The sequence below is a fragment of the Geotrypetes seraphini genome, chromosome 1, assembly GCF_902459505.1.
Source record: "Geotrypetes seraphini chromosome 1, aGeoSer1.1, whole genome shotgun sequence".
Classification (NCBI taxonomy): Eukaryota; Metazoa; Chordata; class Amphibia; order Gymnophiona; family Dermophiidae; genus Geotrypetes; species Geotrypetes seraphini.
Window position 1 is genome coordinate 402,421,408 of NC_047084.1, and position 25,501 is coordinate 402,446,908.

The 25,501-nt window shown below is 45.7% G+C and overlaps 1 protein-coding gene across 1 annotated transcript in view; it reads left to right on the plus strand.

Annotated features, from left to right (window-relative positions):
* LOC117347325 (dynein heavy chain 6, axonemal-like) overlaps window positions 1-25,501 on the plus strand; it is a 2,502,256-nt gene that overhangs the window by 994,068 nt on the left and 1,482,687 nt on the right. Inside the window, 1 exon segment of the mRNA XM_033918113.1 lies at window positions 24,863-24,988. Coding sequence (XP_033774004.1) covers window positions 24,863-24,988 — 126 coding nt within the window.

Consider the following 25,501-nt stretch of genomic DNA (forward strand, 5'->3'; position numbering starts at 1 on the left):
GTGTTTTTGATGAATATTTGGATGAAAGAATGACAATTTAGCAGCCCGGACGATCAGACGGCTGGACATATAGTGAGACGATTTTCGGAAAAAAATATATATATATATATATTTTGGGCGTATTTTTCGAAAATGTGTCCTAAGCTGTGTCTGACTTTGGACGATTTGTGACTTAGGCAAAAACGGACTTAGACGTTTTTTTCGATTATGCCCCTCTATATCTTCACTCAGATATATTACTTACATACTATATCTTCACCCTATATCTTTTGTCAGGTAATGAGCTGGGCGATCTGCCAAACCTATACAACCCCAACACAGGTGCCAGGCTGAGCGAACCTGGTGTGGTCTGATTGAACTAGAGTGCAATATTAAAACTCAGTCACTGAATCTAGGCCAGACTTTCCCACTGGGTTTATTTGCCTGGTTTAGAGTACACCAGGTATATCTCTGAGACAATTAAAGTCCATGACCATGTCAGTGACATCACTCAAACACAGTCAACCCAAAATATAGCAATATTCTTAGAAAAAATCAGTCCCAAAACAGCAACCTCCATAGGCTAACTTCTCCAGTTTCCTTAGTCAGGTGACTTGGGCCACTGACCTTTTTTTTGACTTGCCCACAAGGCTCGTGGGCTTAAACTCCCATCTTAGCGGCTATGAGTTTCTTTCTCATTCTAGCACTTATGTAATCCCTTTCAACTCTACTCTAAGGAAATTCTCCACGCCTTCTATTATATCAATAATCCACCACTGACCCCTCTGCAATACTCCCAGGCTTAGTGGGAACAGAACCTATCTACCCTAGTCTAGATAGCCAAAGTTCCCCATCTGACGGGTTTGAAGTATTCTATGGCTTTTACTTGACATTGGAAAAAAGGGAAAAAGAAAAGCAAGAATGTTTGCACTTTTGAACCACCACCCTTATACACCTGGGCAGGGACCTAACTTCTTTCCCTCCTAGCCTACTATGAAAAGCCCTCAGCCTTAGAACTGTTCCGGCTCCCAGGCCTCTTTGGCTTGGCTTTTCTGCCAGAGCTAGATCTCTGCATAGCTCTCCCACAGCAGCTTTCCCATTAAGCCTTTTACTTAACTTTAGCTATCTATTTTTAATCCAACACTCAGCTGTAACTTAAATCAACAAATTACTTACAGTATCCTTCCTAAAGCACATATCTTCCTCATTCAACTGGCTCCCAATTAATCTCATAGGGTTATTCCATGTCAAGTGATCAAGGGTTCCCTGCATAACCATCACGGATTTTGATAAAACTTTATTCACAAAGTCCCACATGTATCAAACGAACTTTGGTGAAGTTTTAGTTTCGCCTGTGGAATATTCGTGGAGATATAGCCATTTGTTTGACCCCATACTGCAATGACATACAGTACGACAGTGACATTCTGACAACTCTGAGACACAATATCTCACGGGCTATGTTTCCAAAAAAACTGAAACTTAGCTACCCTGCACAACTTTTGGAGCTCTATTCAGTGCTACCAATAATAATTTTTGTCGAGCACTGAGTGAATGGCTGAATTACAGTAAACTTGGCCGAAAAAATTAGTGCTCCAAAAAAAGTCAAAGTTTGACATTACTTAGCTCCCACAATAATTGAGTAATAAATGCGAAATTTGGCGCATAATGTCTCAGTACAACGTTGTTTTCAAAAGTACAATTTCAACCTCCAAGCTCTTTCCATTAGTTTACAAATTAAGTGTAAAGTTGCTAATTTGTGTAAAAAGGCCAAAAATAGGGTATTTTCAGCCTGCTTTTACAGAAAAATACCTTTCAGAAACTCTTATAAATCAGTCTCATTAGAAAGAGCATATTTCAAACCCCCTAGAAAAGTGGGCTTCAGTCCTCAAAATTACTGCAGACTCCATGATGTGAAGAAAAGGATCTCTGCACGACAAAGCCTGAAGCTCTGACACTCGCCACCAGGAAGACGGTCTTAATGGTAAGATCTTACAGAGAGACCCATCCAGGGGCTCATAGGATGGACAAGTCAGAGAGCTTAGGAAAAAATTCAGGTTCCACAACAGGCAAGGCAGTCACAAGGGAGGCCTCCCGGCCCCCCTCAAGAACCAGACAACATCTGGGTGAGAAGCCAGAGAACACCTGAACGAAGAGGGACCTAAACAGAAGAGTCCCGCAATCTGAACACGTAAAGAGACCACCAGACCCTTCCTAAGGCCAACCTGCAGGAAGTCGAAAACATGAGTCACCTGAACCCCCATCCACCAAGCCTGAAAACACCTCCAGGCTGTCGTGTAGGCTGAAAACACCTCCAGGCTGTCACGTTTTCCACTTGCTCTGCAGGAGTGTGGCGATAACTGCAGAGGAATAACCCCTGGCCATCAAGGCTGCCTGCTCAAGCGCAAGGCCGTAAGACCAAAGCGGTCTGGATCTTGAAGTATAATTGGCCCCTGCAAGAGCAACCTCCAATGGCAAGGAAGACGCAGACCCCTCACTGAGGACAACCTCACAAGGTCTGCGTACCAAGGTCTCCCGGGCCAGTTCGGAGCCACAAGGATCACCAGACCCCTGTGAGAGGACACCCGGTGCAGCACTCACCCTATCATAGGCAGAGACACCCTTGAAATCTCAGTAGAGCTAACTGGATCGCTCGCAGCTCCAGTCAATTGATGGACCATCTGCTTTCCCACACCGTCCAGTGGCTCTGGACTGGGACCGACATGCAAACTGCACCCCAGCTGGAGAGAATCGCGCCCGTGGTCAGGATCACCCAGTCCAAATCCCACAAGGGAGCCCTTTGTTCAAAGTGACCGGGTTCAACCACCACAACATACTTCTGCGCACTGCTGCCAAACAAGGCAGCTTCACCCTTAGCACATCTCTCTGGGTATTCCACCACATCAGAAGTGAAAACTGAAGAGGACGTAGGCGAGCTCTCGCCCACAGAATTGCATCTATAGTTGCCCCCATGAGACCCAACACCTGTAGGTACTGCCAGGGCATAGGGGCTGAGACCGCTAACATGTCCCGAATCGTACTCCTGAGTTTAAATTTTCTGGATTCTGGAAGAAATACCCGGTTCAGACCCGTGTGGAACCGCATTCCCAGGACCCCCTCCCTAGCACCCTTGGTCCAAAATCTCTTCTCCCTTCCCCAATGCAGCATTCTCTCTCTTTCTCTGCCATGTTCATCATTTCTGCCTCTCTCCCACTATCCACCATCTCTCTTCCCCACTTTTGTGCCCTGGGTTAAATATCTCTCCCTTCCTCCTTTCCACCATAATTTTTAATATTCTTCCCTCTTTCCCCATACAACCCTGTTCCCCAACATTTCTCCCTCTCTTGCCCCTCTCCTTGCAGTCTTTCTCCCTCTCCTGTAACTTTCTCATCCCTCTCTACCCCTTTGCAGTTTCCTTCCTATCCCTTCCCCACCACACTTACAGCTAACTCTCTTGCTGGTGTCGGGGGAGCAAGCTGGGCTCCCGTGGTTCCTGCACCTGCCTCTTTTCACTCTCCGTCGGTGGGCTTCAATGGGTCAGACAGCAGTGGGTGGTGTGTTTTGCATGTCTTACCCGGGCAGAAATAGGAAATTGTAACTGCGGCAGAGGAAAGGCTTCTGGGTTACCAGCAGGCAGCCTGTAGCAATGGCTGTTGCTGACTCTCACCCATTGAAGACGGCTGGCAAGAGTGAAGCAAAGGAGGTGCAGGGACAGCAGGACTCAGCCTGCTTCCCCAGAGTTCTCTGCTGCCTCCTTCCTCCATTTTGCCTGCCATCCATCCTGCCATCTCTCCCCAAACCAACCATTTCTCCCCGACTACCCCTTGATGCAACCCCGATGCTGACTCCCCACCCCCACCCTCGTGTCATACCTGGTTGTCTAGTGGCTTCTTCAGGAGCAGGAAAGAGCCCAACTCTTTCTTGCCTCTGATGCTGCTAGAGCACTGTTCTTCAACCGCCGGTCCGCAGAAAATTTCTGCCAGTCTGCGCAGGGCCAGCGAGATCAAGTCGGCAGTTAAATTTCCTGCCGACTGCGGTTCCTCTCAACTGCGGTTCCTGCCGACTGCTGTTCCTCCCAGCCTCAGGCGATCAAGACAGACTGCCGACATCAGGGCCTTCCCTTTGTGAGTCTCGCCTGTTAGGAAACAGGAAGTTGAAACAAAATAGGCGGGACTCAGAGAGTGAAGGTCCCGAAGTCGGCAGCCTGTCTTGATCGCCGCCCCTGCCGAGTTGTTGAAGAGGGTCGTGGGGAAGTTTCAACTAGAACGGAGAGAGCTGCAGATACAGGTGCAGGTGGAGGGAGATGGTCAGCGTGTGCGAGCAAGATCCTGGGGAGCCTTCACAATGGCTGTCTCCCCTCCCACCAGCTCTCCTACTTGCCAGGGCAGTGATTTATCGGCAACTTCCTGCAGGCAAGTACTGAGAGCTTCTGGAAGGGGAGGAAGCCACTGTAGGATGCTGGGAAGCTGCTGGATAAAGGGAGAGCTGTTACTGGACTTGGAGGGAGTTAGAAGGAGCGATGCTGCTGGGAGAGGAGGAGGGAAAGGGATGGGAAGAGAGTAGGGAGAAGAAAGAGAGATGCTGCTGGGAGGGGAGGAGGGAAAGGGATGGGAAGATAGTTAATGTTGGATAGAGGGAGGAGGGAAGGAAGAAGGAAAAAAGGAAGGAGGGAAGGGAGAAAGAAAAAAGGAAGGAAACAGCTGGCAGGGAGATTAAAGGAGGGGAAGGGTGTCAGGGTGGAATGGAGAGATCAGATGAGGGAAAGGGGAGAGAGAGGAATGAGAAAGTAGAGAGACATTGATGCTGGAAAGGGGGCAGCAGAGAAATGAGAGAGGGATAAAGATGCTAGATCTGGTGTAGGAGAGATAAAAATTAAGAAGGCAGTGAAGCTGGAATGAATGATGTAAAAAGGAGAGAGGAGGCACAGGCTGTATGGACAGGGGAGAGGGGCATAGAAAGAAGTCAGATACATATGGAAGGGGGAGAGGGCAGACATTGGATGGAACACGCAGATGCTGGATTGAAGAGACAGGGCAGACGCTGGAAGGAAAAGAGTGAAAAGAAGATGAAAGCAGAAACCAGAGAAAACAAAAGGTAGAAAAAAATAATTTTATTTAAGAACATAAGAACATAAGAAGTTGCCTCCGCTGAGGCAGACCAGAGGTCCATCTCGCCCAGCGGTCCGCTCCCGCGGCGGCCCATCAGGCCCATTGCCTGAGCAATGGTCCCAGACTATCCCTATAACCTACCGCTACTCTTATCTGTACCCTTCAATTCCTTTATCCTCTAGGAACCTATCCAAACCTTCTTTGAAGCCTTGTAACGTGCTCCGGCCTATCACAGCCTCCGGGAGCGCGTTCCATGTGTCCACCACCCTCTGGGTGAAAAAGAACTTTCTGGCATTTGTTTTAAACCTGTCTCCTTTTAATTTTTCCGAGTGCCCCCTTGTACTTGTGGTTCCCCGTAATCTGAAAAATCTGTCCCTGTCTACTTTTTCTATACCCTTCAGGATCTTGAAGGTTTCTATCATGTCTCCTCTAAGTCTCCGCTTTTCCAGGGAGAACAGCCCCAGCTTTTTCAGTCTGTCAGTATATGAGAGGTTTTCCATACCTCTTATCAGTTTAGTTGCTCTTCTCTGGACTCCCTCAAGTACCGCCATGTCCTTTTTGAGGTACGGCGACCAATATTGGACACAGTACTCCAGATGCGGTCGCACCATTGCACGATACAGTGGCAGGATGACCTCCTTTGTCCTGGTCGTGATACCCTTCTTAATGATACCCAACATTTTGTTTGCTTTTCTTGAGGCTGTGGCGCACTGTGCCGACGCCTTTAAAGACGTGTCCACCATCACTCCCAGGTCTCTTTCAAGGTTACTTACCCCTAGCAGTGATCCTCCCATTTTGTAGCTGAACATCGGGTTCTTTTTCCCTACATGCATGACCTTGCATTTCCCTACATTAAAGTTCATTTGCCATTTTTTGGCCCATTCTTCTAGCGTCGTTAGGTCCCTTTGCAGATCTTGTCATTAGAATATATCAGATTTGAAATATATATCCTGCTAGAGACATAACTGGGCACTGCAGTATTCTATTAGCATGATATTTCTATGTAGCATCTATAATAATAAAATGGTAAGCGCGCATGCACACTCTAAAGCTGTGCTCCCTGTTCCGTCGGGATGTGGCCACAAGAGTGCGCATGCGCGCCTACTACGCCACCAGCCGCCGATCGCCTCCACAAGCCGGGTACCGCAGCCAGCCGCCGATCTCCGCTCCTCCAGCGGGGGGGGGGGGGGTCTCGGAGGAGAGGGATCGTGGCCGCTCAGCGCCCCCACCGAGGAGCCCAGCAACTTTCCACCCCGGCTCTTAAACTGACCCCGCCGCCCGGGACCCGAGTCCTTTGCCGCCCCTTCCCTTCCCGCGGGCCCGACTACAAACCTGGCAATTCCAGCAGCGTGTGCAGCAGTCTTCACACGCTGCTTCGGGTCCTTCTACTGCCCTGATTTGCTCTGCCGCGTCTCTGATGATGTCATCAGGGACGTGCCAGAGTAAATCAGGGCAGTAGAAGGACCCGAAGCAGCGTGTGGAGACTGCTGCACACGCTGCTGGAATCACCAGGTTTGTAGTCGGGACCGCGGGAAGGGAAAGGGGGTTAGAGGAAACGCTAATGCTGCTGCACAGGAAACTGGTGTGGGGGGAGGGAATGCTGCTTTGGACAGACAGACAGACAATGGGAGGAAGGGAGACAGAAAGAAAAGACACAGGGGCAGGGAGATACACAGAAAGACAGACAGACAAAGGGGGCCAGGGACAGAGACAGACAGAAAGAAAGACAGCGGGAGTCGCGTCAGGAGGGGTGCGGGATGCGGCAGAGGGAACTTTTCCAATGGGTGCAACTGGGCGGCTGTCGGGAACCTCTGATCAGGGGCAGAGCAAGGTAAGTGTATCATAGGGATAAGAAGGAGGAGGGGGGAGAAAAAGGAAGGGACACCTACTGCTGGACAGGGGGAGAAGGAAAGAGGTACTGATGGACAGGGAGGGGTGAAGAAAAAGAACGGAAGCCTAATGTTGGACAGGGGGAGAAGGAAAGAGGTGCTGCTGGACAGGGGGGAGGTAAAACAAAGGGAGAAGGGCTGCTGCTGCATAAGGATAGCAGTGAAGGGGTGGTGGTGGACACAGGAGAGGTAAAAGGAAGGGAGAATGGACAGGGGGAGCAGGCAAGGGGTGGTGATGGACAGCCAAGGAAAAAGAAAGAAAGAAAGCGACTAAGGAGAGAGAGAGAAAGAAATAAAGACACACACACACACATATATTCTAGCACCCCTTAATGTAACGGGCTATAAGACTAGTTCTATAATAACTTGGCTTGTTCAGTTTTCTTGATAGTAGAGGGGATATTTGTGAAGGGATGGGGAGACAGGGGTTTTGTTGGTCTGTGCTCTGTATATTTCTATTTATAAAATCACAATTGTTCAGAATATTGTTTCTTTTTATACTTTAATAAAATATGTTCAATATAAAATCATAACTGCGGCTTGTGCAGATAGGATCAGATGGTTTGCGGGGACCGAGCTCACGGAGATGGGGCGTAAACGGGGTTTTTAAATTTTAAAGTCCTAGTAGTTTGCCAGTTCACAAAATAATTCTTTTTATTTCTGCCGGTCCATGGGTGTAAAAAGGTTGAAAAACACTGTGCTAGAGCACTGCCAGTCTGAAGAGGTTCAAAATAGCTGCAACCTCACAATGCTCGAAGCCTCAAGACAAAAGGCTTTAGAGGTGTGAACCAATATGAGGGGAATGATTATTAGGGTATTTTAAGAATAATTTTACAATGGTTTATAAACGTTTATTAAGAGTGAATGTACAACTACACGATGGGGGGGATGATATTGGGGGAAGGCAACCTAGAAAAGGACTTGGGGGTTTTGGTGGATATAACAATGAAACCAGTGGCACAATGCACAGCGGCCTCGAAAAAGGCGAATAGAATGTTGGGAATTATCAAAAAAGGTATCACTACCAGAATCAAGGAAGTTATCCTCCCACTGTATAGGGCGTAGTACTCCGCATCTGGAGTACTACGTTCAGTACTGGTCCCGTACTTAAGAAGGATATGGCGATACTCGAGAGGGTCCAGAGAAGAGCAACAAAAATGATAAAGGGCATGGAAAACCTTTCATATGCTGAGAGGCTGGAGAAGCTGGGGCTCTTTTCCCTGGAAAAACGGAGACTTAGAGGGGATATGATAGAAACTTATAAGATCATGAAGGGTATAGAGAAGGTAGAGAGGGACAGATTCTTCAGACTGGTGGGGGCAACAAAAACTAGAAGGCACTCAAAAAAATTGAATGGAGATAGGTTCAGAACAAATGCTAGGAAGTTCTTCTTCATTCAGAGGGTGGTGGACACCGGGAATGCGTTTCCAGAGGAGGTGGTAGAGCAGAGTACGACTTTGGGTTTCAAAATGGGATTGGACAAGTTTCTGAAGGAAAAGGGGATCGAGGGATACAATTAGAGGGTTACTATACAGTACACAATGCTTTAGAGTAATAGATCACTTACAGGTCATTGACCTGGGGGGCTGCCGCGTGAGCGGACTGCTGGGCATGATGGACCTATGGTCTGACTCAGCAGAGGCAATGCTTATGTCCTTATGTTAGGCATGTTAGTGATAGGTCTTTCCTGTCCAATAAATGGAGTTCTTTTCATTAACATTTGTTGAATATTTTATTGTAAACTACCCTGATCTGAGTGGTATATTAAGCTTTTTAAATAAATATAAACATAAACATTTGGGTATAGATTGTTTCATTCTCTGCGGTGAAGGGGGTATATTGGTCAGATGCTGTGCAGTCTTGGATGCTGCTTTAATTAAAGTCAGTTCTTATTTCAGTTTGGTAAGCTCCCTATGCATAGAATAGATTGAAGACAGGTAGGTCTTGGTCTGCCTTAGATTGAAGGCACCACAACCATTGCACTGAATGCAACATATATTGCCTGGATAGAATGATATAGTTCATTTGAATTAAGATAATTATGATGAGCCCTAATCAGCTGTGAAAGTTCAGTTAGAGAGTTGTGGGAATGCTTTAGAAGAAATGAAAGCTATGGGATAGGTGGATGAGGGCCTAAAGTCAAAGAAGAACCAAGCAGAAGAGACCCAAACTTCTCAATACAGTAAAATAGAGGGGTTTTTCTGTTTGTTTTACATTATAGGAAGTAGTATAGGAAAAAAAAGAGGAAATAGGTATGTTTAACATGCTATAATAAGAGGAAAACCAGATTAAAGAATGACATGGGGACCATTTACCGTGGTAAACCGCGGGTCACCGCAGTAAATCTGCAGGAATGGAGACATTTGCAACTGGTTTACCGCAGGAATGGGGACAAGACCTTTTATTGCCCCATGGGAGCAGTGAAAAGTCTTACTCCTGTGGTAAAAAAAATTGTGCTCATGTCAGACTCGGCATCTTCTCCCCAGCTCCTCATACAACTATTTTACCTTCAGGATCCAGCCATGCCACGATGAAGACAGAAGGAACCTAAAACCAAAGCCTGAGACCAATGTGATTTGAAGAATAAAATTACCAGACAACAAAAAGAAAAAAAGTAAATTTACTGTATTTTATATTTTGTGATTAGAATATTTCAGATTTGAAATATGTATCCTGCTAGAGCTGGTATTAGACATAACTGGGGACTGCAAAGTCCAGGCTGTGCTGCTTTAGCTTCCAGCTAGTTTAGGGCTCTCTCTCTGACCAGGGGGCAGTTGCCCTAGTTGCACTCCCTTAACATTATTCTTACCATGTCCCTTAACATTATTCTTACCATGTTGCCAGGGTCCACTATAAATGCCTGTTTAGCTTTCAAAATCCTACATGGTATCCTCCCTCCCTTTATCCCTCTTTCTTGGAATTCCTCAAACCCTAATACCACCAGATCCTCCCACAAATTAAAACTATCCTTCCCCCTCGCTAAAAGGCATTTCCCACACAGTAAAGCTAGGGACCTCCCTCCACGTCAAAATCACTGAGCTCTGGAACAACCTTACCTCCCCTCTTCGGAACTTGAGCTCTCTCCAAGTTTTCTGCAAGCATCTGAAAACCTGGCTTTTCTCAAAAATGTAAGTCTCCCTCCAAATTAGGAATCAAGGAAACTCTTTTATCTTGGCATCCCAAGTCCTCTAAATTTTCTTCACTCTTCTACCTCTAACCCTCTGTTATAGTTCCTTCCTATTTCTTCTCTGTAAATCACGCCGAGCTCTACGAACGTGGAGATGATGCGGTATACAAACCTAAGGATTAGATTAGATTAGATTAGATTAGACCATGTGCGACTAAAGTATTCTGTTAGCTTGATTTTTCTGTGTAGCATTCTGTTGTAATTTGGTTTGTTCAGTTTTCACAATAGTGAAGGGGATATTTGTGAAAGGGAGGGGAGATGGGTTTTGTTGAACCTTGCTCTGTCTTATTTGTGTTTATAAAATGACAATTGTCAGAGGAGAAGCTTCCGCCCACACACACATGACTGCAGGGCGGCACAGGCAGGCTTCGCCAGCATCAGTTTCTTTTCTAAAGCGTAAGGGGGAGGGAGGTAGATAGATTTGGCTGGAGGGAGATTCTCAGGCCGCGGTGAGGTGGCAAGAGGAAAGGGTGGATGCTGCATGGACGGGGTGGTGAAGGTCCAGTGCCGGAGCAGTGACAGGGAAAGATTTTTTTCCCCGTGTCATTCTCTAAACCAGATACAGTATATGAAATTATGAGTAACTTAACTTTTAGAGGTGTACAATACAAAAGTACCACTCCACTGTCACTACTCTGGCCAGTTCTTGTTGCAGTTGTATAAATACTGCTTGGGTAGCTCCTACCTGGTCTGGCAGGCCCAGCTCTGGTCTGTCAGCTGGTAGACCTGGGATTGGAGCTCTTTAGCCTTGTCTTTCTGCTGTACCAACTCCTCCTCAGCTGCTTTCTCCTTTACTTCTAATATCCAAATGCTTCTCATATGCTTAACCTAGGACACTGGAATGCTCTTCTTCAGAAATCCCTGGAGTTCCTGAAGCATGTGGGTTACTTCTGCTTTTTCTCATACAGTTTTTCCACTAACAAGGTTCCTTTATCTCCTTATGAAGTCTGGTTGCCTGTTTCTGAAGAGTTTCATTTAAAGCCTTTAAGACATTACTTGTTCAGAAACAGGAGCCATCTCTTCTTTGTGGCACAATAGTCTTTGATGGGCAGATTCTTAAAACTAGAATCTGCCTTTAACATGCTCACTAAACCGGTTATGCAAATGTAGTATAACGAGGTCATTAATATTAAAATCATCACTCAGAGCGATTCTCTATATTGGCTGAGTGATTCTCTAACCTAGTTGTGCCACATTTGCAGCCAAAATTTACCAAAAGATCTGAGCTATCGTTGCTTTACTTTCTGAGCAGTGCCTGGGCACTGATTGGCTCAGGCATTGACAGGAAAGTAAAGTTTGACAGCTCAGACCCCTCCTCTCGCGCAAATTAAAATAATAAAAACACATACACAAAAAGTTGAAGTTCGGCAGGAGATGCCCACTCTCTCCTGTCGCGTTGCATAATCACCTGACACTGCTAAACCACCCCCCCATGCAAATTCAAATTTTAAAAAAGCAAATTTAAGTTCGGCAGGAGATTCCCACTCTCTCCTGCCGCGTTGCATAATCACCTGACACTGCTAACCCCCCCCCATGCAAATTCAAATTTTAAAAAAGAAAATTGAAGTTCAACAGGAGGTGCCCACTCTCTCCTGCCACGTCATTGACACTAATAATACCCCTAATGGGAGAGATGTCCACTCCTGCCGTCAAGCAACACCCCCCCCAATACCCCCTCGGCAGCGGGAGAGATGCCAACTCTCTCCCACCACCATGCAAACCCTCCCCTCCCTATGTCTCCGATGACCCCCGCCCTCTCCCCCTTACTTAGATGGCTGGTGTCACAACCCGTGGTCTCCGATCAGCGCAGCAGACTACCTGGGCTGGCTTGTCCCCTTTAGCTTGGGGTACCCTTCAGGCCTGGCAACGACTATGCTGTGATTAAACCCCAGTATTTTGGGTAAGGTTTCTCTTTCCAGCAACAAAAGAAGGAAACTTCCACCAAAGGTTAAAATTCTTATAAAGATTTATTATTCTTGGCCACTGGCCATACTTTGTGTTTAGCTTCAAAGCACCTTGTTTCACACAGAACAATTCCACTGTTTCAAAAATAACACAAGCATAGAATTTCATCAGTAAACAAAAATACTGCTTTTCCTCCAGCAAATGGCCAACAGCTACTTCAGCTGTTGCAATTAGGTAAAATTCCCAAAAATCTTGAATGTAAGGTTTGATGGTCAGTATTCATGCCCATTCATACTCTGATTCGTCCCTCTCTCCTTAATGAATGACTTGAGATGGTTTCCCGTGGTTATCTGTGGGGACAGGAATGGTGATAAATTTCATCACCGTGTCATTCTCTACATGTAACTTCTGTTGCCCTCTTTTCAAGCTCTCACTGCAGTTCCTTTTCCCTTGCCAGGTACAGGATTTCCTGAACTGGGCACTAAACCAAGCATTCATTGTGACCAATCTTTTTCTTGTTCCAACTGCTTCTCTTGGTGGACCAACAAGATTTCCCAGGAATGTAGCTCTTCTAGCTTCAGTTGCAATGCTGCTTTTGCAGTGTCCCATCTTTTGGGACTTGGCATTCAATTGCTTTATCTCCTCCATCTACTATTCAATGGTTTCCCGTAATCTTTCTGTTCCACTTCCATAGCAGTGCAGGTGGATTGTAATTCTTCCACATACTTCCCAGCGTGCTGTTTGAGAGCCCCCATCAACTCTCCTTTCTTTCATATAGCTTCTTGCATTTCTACTGCACCTCACCCAACTCTTAGGTGAGATCTTCATTATAGAGGCAGGCTTCCTCTAGATCAGTGGTCTCAAACTCGCGGTCCACAAGATACTATTTTGAGGCCCTTGGTATGTTTATCATAATCACAAAAGTAAAATAAAATAGTTTCTTGATCATATGTCTCTTTAGCTATAAATTACAATATTATTTATAAGACGTAACCAAAAGGAAAGATTTATAAACTATAAAGAGTTTTACCTCATGCACAATTATCATTTCTTTAATAACCAGTCAAACAATCACTCAGTGCAAAGTAGTTCTTATTTCAGTGGGAATTCTGACTCCACTTGCTCAAAACGAGTCCGTGGTCATGGAATTCTTCATTATTCCCTTACTGATAGAGTTATTTTTTTAGATTTATATACTGTACTGTTATATATCATTTTTAAACTTTTTTATAACTTTTTAAGTAAATATAAAAGTGTAGTCACTTATCTTCAATCTTTATCAATTCCCCTTCCCGACGCGTTTCGAAGTCCTTTTTCAAGGTCGGGGGAACTACAAAGGAACATAAATATATTATACCTTCTGCTAATTTGAAAAGCTAAAAAGTTTTGTAAATAACAGTCACTCACCGATAAGATAAGGTAATCTTACTCCAATATTCTGCCACCGGCTATCCGAAAAGATGGCCGCGGCGTTCATACTGAGTGTTTAAATAACCCCTCCCCTTACATCATACGCTCACCTAGCAACCAGCCCGACGCAAATCGCGTCACTCAAACCACATCTGAACCACGGAGACTCACACTGTCATCAAGAATCCACCGGAGCCATCCAATCCGAGGCTTCATTCAGCCCGGAGGGGGCCATAGTTTGAAGTTGGAACATCCAGCGTAATTCCCTAAGATTTAAAGTATGCTCTATATTTCCTCCCTCCCACCCTACAGTAATCATGTCCATTACCCTCCATTTTAAATCTTTCAGACCATGCTTACATAACCTCCAGTGTCTAACTAAAGGGGAAGCTTCATAGCTCATATTCACCCTAGACTTATGCTCAGTTAAACGGATCTTCACAGCTCTAGTAGTGCGACCTACATAAAGTTTTGGGCAAGGGCATTGGATCAAATATATAACGTGATCAGAATTGCAATTCGTGTTATATCTAGCAGTATATTGAGTGCCTAAAATCGGATGGATCCAATTATCCCCTGGCATCACAAACGGACACCATTGGCAACTACCACAGGGTTCATGACTCCCCCTAGTTTTAGTCATATCCTCCCTCGGGATATAATGGCCCAAACTTTCCCCTAGATTTTTCCCCCGACGATAGGAGCATATAGGGTACTCTATCAGGGATGGGATAGCAAGTTACTCAAGGCCCGGCACAGGAAGCAGATTTTCGGGCACAGGACATGCTGATGCTGGCGATGCCGATGCGGAGGCTACACTGGAAGTAAGAAGAGGGTTCGGGTGGGTTGGGGGATCTCAGGTGGCAGCGGCGGGTGCCCGATGGCGGCGGGGGGGTGCATGATGGTGGCGGGGGGGAGGGTGCCCATTGGCGGGGGGGGGCCTTCGGGGAGAGCAATGCCGGTTCTCAGGGGGGGGGGGGAGCAGCGCTGCTGGCCTCGGGGGGGGGGGAAGGTTTGGGGTGGGAACATATCAAAGCAAGTTTCCCTTACTTCCTATGGGGAAACTTGCTTTGATATACGAGCATTTTGGATTACGAGTATGCTCCTGGAACGGATTATGCTCGTAATCCAAGGTACCACTGTATTTCTTTTTCTTCCCAATATATAAAATTTCAGACAGGCACCCTCCTATTGTGCTACCCTTTAATGTCTTTCTATCCTATATTGACATGTAGTTCTCTCCCCTCCTCCTTTTGTACCAGTACATCTTTATGTCTGATTTTGTGTCTTCCCGATTTTAGAACTGAAATGTATACCACTTTGGAAAATAATAAGTGGAATATCAAATTTTAATAAAAATTGAAACTTGAGAGAAGCAAGTTGCCATACAGTGAGAGGTGATGTGAGTGTGGATAAGGGTTTTAGTAGAGTGTTCAGAAAAGAGAGGTTGATTTTTGGTAATATTATAGAGGAGGAAGTGACACAGGGTTTAGCAGTTTGTTGGATATGAGCAGAGGAGTCAAAGATGACCCCAAGGTTACGAGCTGACGAGACAGGGAGGAGGAGAGTGTTATTCACAGAGATAGAGAATGGGGAGAGGGGAAAGTGGGTTTAGGCGGAAAGATAAGGAGCTCAGTCTTTGCCATATTCAGTTTAAGATAATGGTGATACATCCAGGCAGCAGTGTCAGACAGGGAGGCCAAGACTCGGCCCTGGATTCCTGCAAAGATATCTGGTATGGAGACATGGGCAGCGGTGTGGAGAAGTAGATCTAGGAATCAGTGGCATAGTGAAGGAGGTTGGTGCCAGGGGCAGTGGTGTCTGGCATTGCCTCGCTGTGCACCTCCACTCTTCCCTGCCACTTGAGTGCCCCTCCAATTCTTTCTTGCTGCTTGAATGCCTCTGCCTCACACGTACCTCTTGAAATATTCACCAGCGCAAGCAGAATCTTCCACCTGCTGCTCCCACCTGCCTTGGCTCCATTCTGATGTGACTTCCTGATCCCGCAACCGGGAAGTAACATTAGAAGGGAGCCAAGCTGACTAGCAGCAAGTGGAAGATGCTGCTCGCGACAGCGAACATTTAAAGAGGTATGTGGTGTAACAGGGACACCCGGCAAACTCTCCCTGAGCCGGCTGGAGCCCTATCCGGCCGAGTAGTTTGGCGTGTGACTTTAATTATACGGCCTAAGATTCAGTGCCTCCCATGCACACTGCTGGACCTGGCTTTACTTGGATATGTCTCACAAACACCACACAGTCTTTAAAGGTGAAAAATAAAGGTTTCAGCTTTTATTTTCAGGCTTGATTTAAAGCCACTTATTTTTAACTGGTCAGGAATTCAATTCACTAGTCAGGATTACAGTTCATTTCCCCTCCATGAGGGTAGCAATAGCAGAGCTCAAGATTGTAGTCCATTCCAAAACAATAATTCAGAACCAATAATTCAAAACAGTCCTTTTCTTCCTTGGAGCAGGAGAGCTTTGGCTTCTCTGTCTCTCCCCTCCCCCATGCTTGTGGCACAGAAAAAAACCCTCAAAAGGCAAAAATCCTTTTCTTGCTCTTCCCTGCATGCAAAAAGAAACTCAAACTTTAATGCTGGCTTAACCCAGAATGCTAGGTCCTTGCTATTCCAAGCAGCATCGGGCCTGGATGTCACTTGCCTGGATTGGGTAGGCTGAATCCCAATTCTTTCAAAAAGCCCTCCCGTCCAAATCAATAATTATACAGGGTGAATTTTGCACATTACAGCCGCTTCCCTGTTCCTCCTCAGGTAAAGTAAAATGGGCAAAATAGCCTTCTTAATACTTCTGGGTCTCTCTCTCTCAAATACAGTCTCAAACACTTGAGAGAAAAAACATTCAAAGAAAAGGCAAGCTTCTCCTAGTGTCCCCCAAACATATGAAGCTTCGGACTTTTCTTTATACAGTTCAGCAGAGCACTTTTCATACAGCCCCACTCGTGTACCAGGGCTCTCTCTCTTAGGCAAAGTAAAATGGCAAAAATAACCTTTTCAATACTTCTGGTCCTCTCCCTCATAAACACAGGCTCAGTTATTAGAGAGATAAGAACATAAGAACTGCCATCTCCAGATCAGACCTTCGGTCCATCAAGTCCGGCGATCCGCACACGCGGAGGCCCTGCCAGGTGTACACCTGGCGTAATTTATAGTCCACCATATCTTTATATGCCTCTCTTAGGGAGATATGCATCTAGTTTGCTCTTGAAGCCCAGGACGGTCGATTCCGCAATAATCTCCTCTGGGAGGGCATTCCAGGCGTCAACCACTCTCTGAGTGAAGCAGAACTTCCTGACATTAGTCATGAACCTGTCCCCCCTTAGCTTCATTACATGTCCTCTAGTCCGTGTCAAATTGGACAATGTAAATAATCTTCTCTGCTCTATTTTGTCGATTCCTTTCAGTATTTTGAAGGTCTCGATCATATCCCCACGCAGTCTCCTTTTCTCAAGGGAGAACAATCCTAGTGTTATAAGTCTATCCTCGTATTCCAGTTTCTCCATACCCTTCACCAGTTTTGTTGCTCGTCTCTGCACCCTCTCCAGCAGTTTTATATCCTTCTTTAGGTAGGGAGACCAATGTTGGACGCAGTATTCCAAGTGTGGTCTGACCATTGCCCTATAAAGCGGCATTATAACTTTCTCCGATCTACTCGAGATTCCTTTCTTTATCATGCCCAACATTCTATTTGCCTTCTTTGCCGCTGCCGCGCATTGTGCCGACGGCTTCAGGGTCCTATCTATCAGTACACCCAGGTCCTTTTCTTGTTCACTCTTCCCCAGAGTTGCACCTGACATTGTATACTCGTATTCCTTATTCTTATTGCCTAAATGCATTACCTTGCATTTCTCCACATTGAACTTCATCTGCCATTTCTCCGCCCATGTTTCTAACCGACACAAGTCGCTCTGGAGTTTCTCTCTATCCTCCTGCGATCTGATTGCCCGGCATAGTTTTGTATCGTCTGCAAACTTGATGATCTCACTGGATGTTCCTTCTTCCAGGTCATTGATATAAATATTAAAAAGGATCGGCCCAAGTACCGAACCCTGGGGTACACCACTAGTCACTTTCTCCCAGTCGGAGAACTTCCCATTTATGCCCACTCTCTGCTTTCGGTTTTCCAGCCATTTGCCTATCCATCTTTGTATATCTCCCTCTATGCCATGGCTTTGTAGTTTCCTGAGAAGTCTTTCGTGTGGAACTTTGTCGAACGCTTTCTGGAAGTCCAAGTATATTATGTCCACCGGCTTCCCACTATCAATTTGCTCGTTCACGGTCTCAAAAAATTGGAGTAAATTCGTCAAACATGATTTCCCTTTCCTGAATCCATGTTGACTGGGTTTCATCAAGTCGTGTGCGTCCAAGTGCCGGACTATGCTATCCTTGATCAGTGCTTCAACCATCTTGCCGGGGACCGACGTAAGACTCACAGGCCTATAGTTGCCCGGTTCCCCTCTCGATCCTTTTTTGAAAATTGGCGTGACGTTCGCTATCCTCCAGTCGTCCGGTATCTGTCCAGTTCTGATTGTCAGGTTTGCAAGTCTTTGCAATAACTCTCCGATTTCAACCTTCAATTCCTTTAAGACTCTCGGGTGAATTCCATCCGGTCCAGGGGATTTGTCACTTTTAAGTTTGTCGATCTGATAGTATATCTGGTCTAAGTCCACTTCAACTGTGGTGAGGCTGTCTTCTATTTCTCCTGCAAACACTTTCTCCGCTTCAGGTATTGTTGAGGTGTCCTCCTTCGTAAAGACGGACGCAAAGAAGGAATTTAGTTTGTCTGCGATTTGTTTATCTTCCTTGATGTACCCTTTTCTTCCCTGGTCGTCCAGGGGTCCCACTGCCTCTTTTGCAGGTTTTTTCCCTTTCACGTATCTAAAGAAGGGCTTAAAGTTTTTGGCCTCCTGGGCTATTTTTTCCTCATATTCCTGTTTGGCATCCCTCACCGCCTTGTGACATTTCTTCTGATCATCTTTATGTTTGTTCCAAGCTTCGGTTGTCTTTATGCATTTCCATTTTTTGAAAGAGTCCTTCTTTTCTTTTATGGCTTCCTTCACCTGTATGGTAAGCCATGCCGGTTCTCTTTTGCTCTTTGTTCTTCGATCTTTGGAAATCCTCGGAATGTAGAGATCTTGTGCTTCTGTGATAGTATTTTTCAGTAGGGACCATGCCTGGTCTACCGTTTCAAGTTTGTCCACCATCTTCTCGAGTCGTTTTTCTACCATGGCTCTCATGCGATCGTATTTACCCTTTTTAAAGTTTAAGGTGGTGGTTAAGGTTTTGGCATGTTTCCCTTTCCCGATGTCAAGTTTAAAGTTGATTACATTGTGATCACTCGTTCCCAGTGGAACCATGACTTCCACTTCTGTTATCGGTCCCGTGAGGCCATTTAGGACCAAGTCCAAGGTGGCGTTGCCTCTTGTCGGCTCTTTTACCATTTGTTCCAGGAAGCAATCCCCTAGCACCTCCAGGAACTTGGCCTCCTTGCCGCAGTTGGAGGTTGCTAGTTTCCAGTCTATCCCTGGGAAATTGAAGTCTCCCAATATAATTACATTGCCTGTCTTGCATTCTTGTTTGATTTCCTCCATCATTTCTGAGTCAGTTTCCTCCGCCTGTCCTGGGGGACGATAGTAAAGGCCAATTTTCGTATCTGCGCCATATTGACCAGGAATTTTGATCCAGAGTGACTCAAGCTTCTCTTTCATTTCTGTTGTAACCATTTCAACAGAATCTATTCCCTCCTTAACATATAGAGCAATACCTCCACCTTTCTGCCCTACTCGATCTCTTCTATACAGTTTGTATCCCTGTAGTACTGTGTCCCATTTGTTTTCTTCATTCCACCATGTTTCTGTTATGCTAATGATATCCAATATGTCATGTCTTGCTATTGTCTCTAGTTCCCCCATTTTGTTACCTAGACTTCTAGCATTCGTATACATACATCTAAGTTCCCTTCGTGTTACCTTTTTGGACCTTCTACTCTTGGCCGTCCCTATAGTTTCAATTACGGTATCCTTTACTGCTCCTGTGTTATCACCCTTGTTTGCTGTGTGGTCGTCCCCTCCTGTGTCTGAGTTGTCCCTTCCTGCCTTTTCTCCCTTATTTGCTGTAAGGTCGTCTTCTCTTGTGTAGGAGTAGTAGTCCTTGGCTTCTTCGTCGGGGCATCCTGCTATCCGTGCCATCGACCGGTGGTCGACTGTCGGCTTTCCCCTATCTTTCAGTTTAAAGCCTTCTCGATTGCCTTCTTCATGTTGCCTGCCAAAACTCTTGCTCCTTCCTTGTTGAGGTGTAGTCCGTCCCTTCTGTAGTACTTGCTTTTCCCCCAGAACGCCGTCCAGTTGCGCACGAAGTTGAAGCCTTCTTCTTCGCACCATCGTCTCATCCAGGCGTTGATTACTTGCAATTCCCCTTGTCTCTTTCCATCCGCTCTTGGTACTGGGAGGATCTCAGAGAAGGCCACCTTCACCTCCCTGATCTTCAGTTGTCTTCCGAGTGAGCGGAGCTGGCCCTTCAGCTCTTCCCTGTCATACTTCCGCCCGCTCACATCATTTGTTCCCACGTGGATAAGCACAGCGGTGTCCTCTCCCCCTGCGCCATCTATGATCCTGGAGATCCTGTTGGTCACATCCTTCACTCTTGCTCCAGGCAGACAGGTGACGACTCTGTCCTCTCTTCCTCCTGCGGTGTGGCTGTCCACATGTCGTATAATGGAGTCGCCTACGATGATCCCTATCTTCTTTATTCGGGAGTTCCTTGGGGGGCGTAGGTCCACGTCCTTGGAGTAGGGCCAGTCTTCTTCCTCCAATGATACTCTTGAAATTGTTTCCTGTTCTTTGGGTGGGGCGATGTCTTCCTGTGCTCTCACTATTCCTCCTGGTGTGCGGTTGTCTCCTACCTCGTCTTCGGTTTCTTCTGTGTTTGCATGGGTGTCTTCTCTCCTCACATGGGTTTCCTGAGTACAGTTTTCCAGCCCTGGGATCTCTACGTGGTGCTGATGAGCTTCCTCTATGAACATTTCTAGTTTCTTGACCTCGTCGTTTGGGCTGTACTCCACTAGAATCTTCTCCTGTGCTCGGATTCTGTCTTCGAGTTCCATCACTGTTCCTTCCAATAGTCTTACCTGACAAGCTTCTCTTAATGTCCCACAAAATGCATGAAACTTCTGGCTTTGCTTATACAGTTCAGCTGAGTCCGTTTGAAACGGCATTACTCATGTGCCCTGGGCTCAGGTTTCAGCACAGAGAAAATTAAACACAGTCAGCAAACTTTCTCCATTGTACCTTTGAAACTCTGACATGCTTTACACGCTGTGCTACAATGCATGGCTTCCAGCATAGGCAATTCCTCAGCAGGAAAATCTCATTCCATCAGCTCCCAGGTCTCTTCCCCTGGACTCTCCAAGCTGTTCCTCCTGGGCTCTCATGGCTCTCCCCGGCTTTGCTGGAGGATAAGGGTTCACAGGTGTCAGGCCCCTCCCCCTAATTATGAGCAGAGGCTTCCTGGCTTGAAGCCAAGGTAATTTTCTGTCTCTTCTTAAAGGGACAGGATTAAAAGGTGCAGCAAGTCTGTTTAAATTTCCTAAGCTGCACTGCTCCAAGCTTGAGAATAGACACAGGGATAGGACTACAAGGCTACAGATCAATGTCAGGGGAGCACAGCGCGGTATCCCTGTCACAGTGGGGGGCAGAAAGGAGAAGAGACACCGGTGCCCCATGAAGACAGTACCCAGGGCAGCCCCCCTACTATGCCACTGCTGGGAGTCATCATCATCATCATAGAGGTGATACTGAAGACTGTATATTTATTTACTCAAAAATATTTTCTTGTGTGTCAATTCTTACTAACATATTCAAATATAATGTTACAGGTGAAATTGTGTGTGTGAGTCAGTGGTGTACCAAGGGGAAGAGGAAAGAAAGAGGGGAGCAAATACTGAATGGAATTGGAGAAAGGGGGCAGATGCTAGATGGAAGTGGAGAGTACAGAGAGAGGAGAAGATGCTGGATAGAAGGGATAGAGAAAGAAGGCACGTAATGGAAGGAAGGGATAAATAAAAAAGGACACATGCTGGAATGGGGGGAGGATCGTGAAATACATGAGGGGGTGAGGGAAAGAGGTGGCAAGCTCTAGGTATACACAGTGAAAAGAGGAAAATTGAGGAATGGATAGTAAGAAAGAATTTAATCTAGACAGATGCAGAAAATAAAATTGAGATGGAAGATGATGGAAGGAAAGGGAAGGGAGAGGAGTGGAGAGAGTGAAATGCCAGACCATTTGGGGGGGGGCGGAGAGGGAAGGAGAGGAGAGAGATGCCAGACTACTGGGGGAGGGAAAAATATGGATGCCAGACCAATGGGAGTGGAGGAAAAGATGGAAGGGAGAGGCAGACAGATTTTAGAAGGGGCATAGAAAGAGAGAAAATGCTTTATGGAAGAGGTAGAGAGAGGGCAGACAGAGGATGGCAGGAAGAATGACGAGAAGATGAGGAAAGCAAAAAGCAGAGATGACCGAAGTTAGAAAAAAAATTTCTATTTATTTTCTTTATTTTTTTTTTTTAGGATAAAGTAGTATTGTAGATTTATAAACATTTATAAATAGAAAATGGAAGTAAGGCAATCCTTTTATTGGACTAATTTTAATACATTTTTGACTAATTCAGAGAACAAAACCTTCTTCCTCAGGTGAGAATAGGATACTGTAACAGCAGTATACTTTACTGCCCTAAGAAAAGAGGTTGTGGCCTCTGAAAGCTAATTGAAAAATGTATTGGTCCAATAAAATGGTATTATCTTATTTTCTATTTTCCATTTTTTGTTTTATTTTTATTTAATAATTTGTAAAGTAATGATTTCTGTTTCTCAGTTTTTTTCAAATTTACATCTGCTATCTTTATATTTTGCACAGTATTAAGGGACATGAACTGCTGTTTCTGTGGTGTTACATTGTAGGCAAAGTCTAGCTTCTTTGTGGTTCAGTTTAACTTTTGTCCATATATTTCTGTTTTTAGTTCGTGATTTCATATTCCATACTAGGCAAGGGTGTTTCTCTGTTCTGAAAGACATTGTTTTCTGATAGCATTGACTGTGCAGGAGCCATCTGTACTAGTCTGGCTTGTTTAGTTTTACAATGGTGTATTGATGTTCTACTGCTTACTGCAGTATGTAAGATGCTACCTTTTCCTAGGTATATTCTTGTTGAGCAACATGTAGATTATTACTAAAAATTATGATTTCATATAGAGGAGGGGGATGTTACAGAATTATTGGGCCAGGGTGTCACATATGCTAGATATGCCACTGGTGTGAGCTTTTGGACAGACTATTTTATAAAGGCATATACGTGGAGGGGCATAATAAAAAAAAAACGTCTAAGTCCCCTTTTAGCCTAAGTCCTTAAACGTTCAAAGCAGAAGCAGGGAAAGTGTCCATAACCAAAACAAACGTCCTTGTTTTGATTATGGCTTGCCTTTACTAAACGCCCAGATCACCACTACGTCTACAAGTGCACCCCCACGACATCTACACTTTTTGGCCATTATGAAGCAAAAAAACGCCTAAGCCCCAAACGTCCAACAGAAGGGCTTTTAGGCGAAGGAGAAGCCAGTCCTTCGCCTAAAAGCTGGATTCTGTAACCGGTGTCTGTCAATAACAACACCGGTTACAGAATCAACCCCAACCCCCCCCCCAACAACATCGGGGCAAAAGGAAGCCCAAGCCCTCCTGCCCCACGATCGCTAACCCCCCCGATTACAGTCGGGCAGGAGGGAGCCCAAGCCCTCCTGCCCCGCAATCGCTAACCCCCCTGATTACGGTCGGGTAGGAGGGAGCCCAAGCCCTCCTGTCCCGCGATTGCTAACTCCCCCGATTACGGTCGGGCAGGAGGGAACCCAAGCCCTCCTGCCCCGAACACCCTCGGCACCCCCGACAACATCGGGGCAAGAGGGAGCCCAAGCCCTCGTGCCCCGGCGATCCACCCACCTACACGAATGGGCCAGAAGAGAGCCCAAGCTCTCCTGGCCTCAGAGACCCCCCCCCCACCTACACGAACGGGCCAGGAGAGAGCCCAACCTCTCCTGGCCCCGGCGACCCCCCCACCTACACGAACAGGCCAGGAGGGAGCCCAAGCCCTCCTGGCCCCAGCGACCCCCCTACCCCCCACTACAATACAGGCAGGAGGGATCCCTGGCCCTCCTGTCTTTGACACAACCCCCCTCCCCCCAATGACCGCCCCCCCAGAACCCCCGATCGGCCCCCCCGCCAACCCGAGACCCCCGGCTGACTCCACGACCCCTCCACCCCCACCACCCTTCCCCGTACCTTTAATGTTGGCCAGACGGACGGGTGCCAAGCCCGCCCGTCCGGCAGGCCAGCCGGGTCCAGAATGGGGCCGGATTGGCCCAGGCAGCAGAAACCCCACCCACAGGTGGGGCCTGAGGCGCCTGGGCCAATCAGAATAGGTTGCGATGGTTGCAGTGGGTAGTTTGCCAGGCCACTGAACTGATCGCACCAGCAGCCATCAGCTCAGCGGCTCCTATTTTGGCACTTAGACCTGATTTGACTTCGTCTAAGTCAAAAAGGTCTAAGTGCCGACTAGGCAACCTGTGAAATGTTTTGGTTACACCTGTTGTACGCCTAGGTGTAGGTCGGTCCACCTCCCGCCCACTGCCCGCCCTTTCCCATCCTCTAAACACACCTCTTTTCTCTCTGTGCGTTTGGAGGCAGGGGAAAGGCCTAAGCTGTTTTTAGATACGTCTAAAAACCAGCTTTGGTTATAGGTACTTGGACGATCAGGCTTTTTGATCGTCCAAGTAGCCATTTAGGACACTTTTTAGACGTGGTTTTTTTTTTTATTATGAACCCCATAGACTCCTATGTGGACTTTATAAATTGGGTATCACTATAACTATTACAGAACCAGTTTAATGAGTTTGAGTATAGTCAACATAGGAGGATAAAAAAGAACCAATGATAGCCCACAATATGCAGTTCTGACAAAGACAAGTTCTTAACACCAGACTGCTGCAAGCACTTGAGGTTTCTACATCCCCATTAAAGTCATAGTCATACATATGAGAACAAAGGAATACATATGATTCATGGTTTACCAATGATTTCTAATATAAGATAAAAACAAGATAAAAATAAAAACAATTGCATATTAGTTATTGCGAAAATAGAAAAAAGAAAAAAAACCGAGGAAAGTATTTCTCTAATTCATCAACTTTATAAATTGGGTGCAATATATATATATATATATTAAGACTACCTGTTATAACATTACCTTCTATAAATGACTTTTAATATTCTATAATCCTTACATATTTAATGGGGTTATATTTTAAAATGTATTTTTATTTATAGAGATTAAATGCACTGGCTGGATTGGTGCGGGGACATCTTCCTGAGTTACACAGAAATATAGTAACTGCATTAATAACTATCGATGTGCACGCAAGAGACATTGTGACCGATCTTGTTAAAGAAAAGGTAAATATATTTGCACCTCATTTCTGTAGTTCTATTTTTGTGAAGGTAATCTTCAGAGTCATTGACTTGGTATTTAATGAGTTACACAGGTTTTTTAGAAGGATGTTGATGTTTGTAATACAATCAGAAAGTAATCAAAACATCAAGAACCAAATTCTATAAATGACGCCCAAAAAATCAGTGATGAAAAAAATGAGCACAAAGAGCTTTCCGAGTTGGGTTTCTTTTTAGAATAGCACTTAGAGGAAAATTCTGTAAGAGGCACCTACCTTAATTAGCATATTGGTTTCAATTATGAGCTTTAATAAGCACATAATTGAAAAAAAATAAAAATTAATTGGGTGATTGGCACCTATTTTCTTAAGTACAATTCTACATAAAATAGGTGCCTAACTCCAAAATAGGCATGTTTAAGGGACGCATGTTTAAGGACTTAGGTGTGATTCTCTAAAGCAGTGTTTCTCAATATATGGTACACGTACCCCATAGGGGTATATGAGCCGCTTGTGGGGG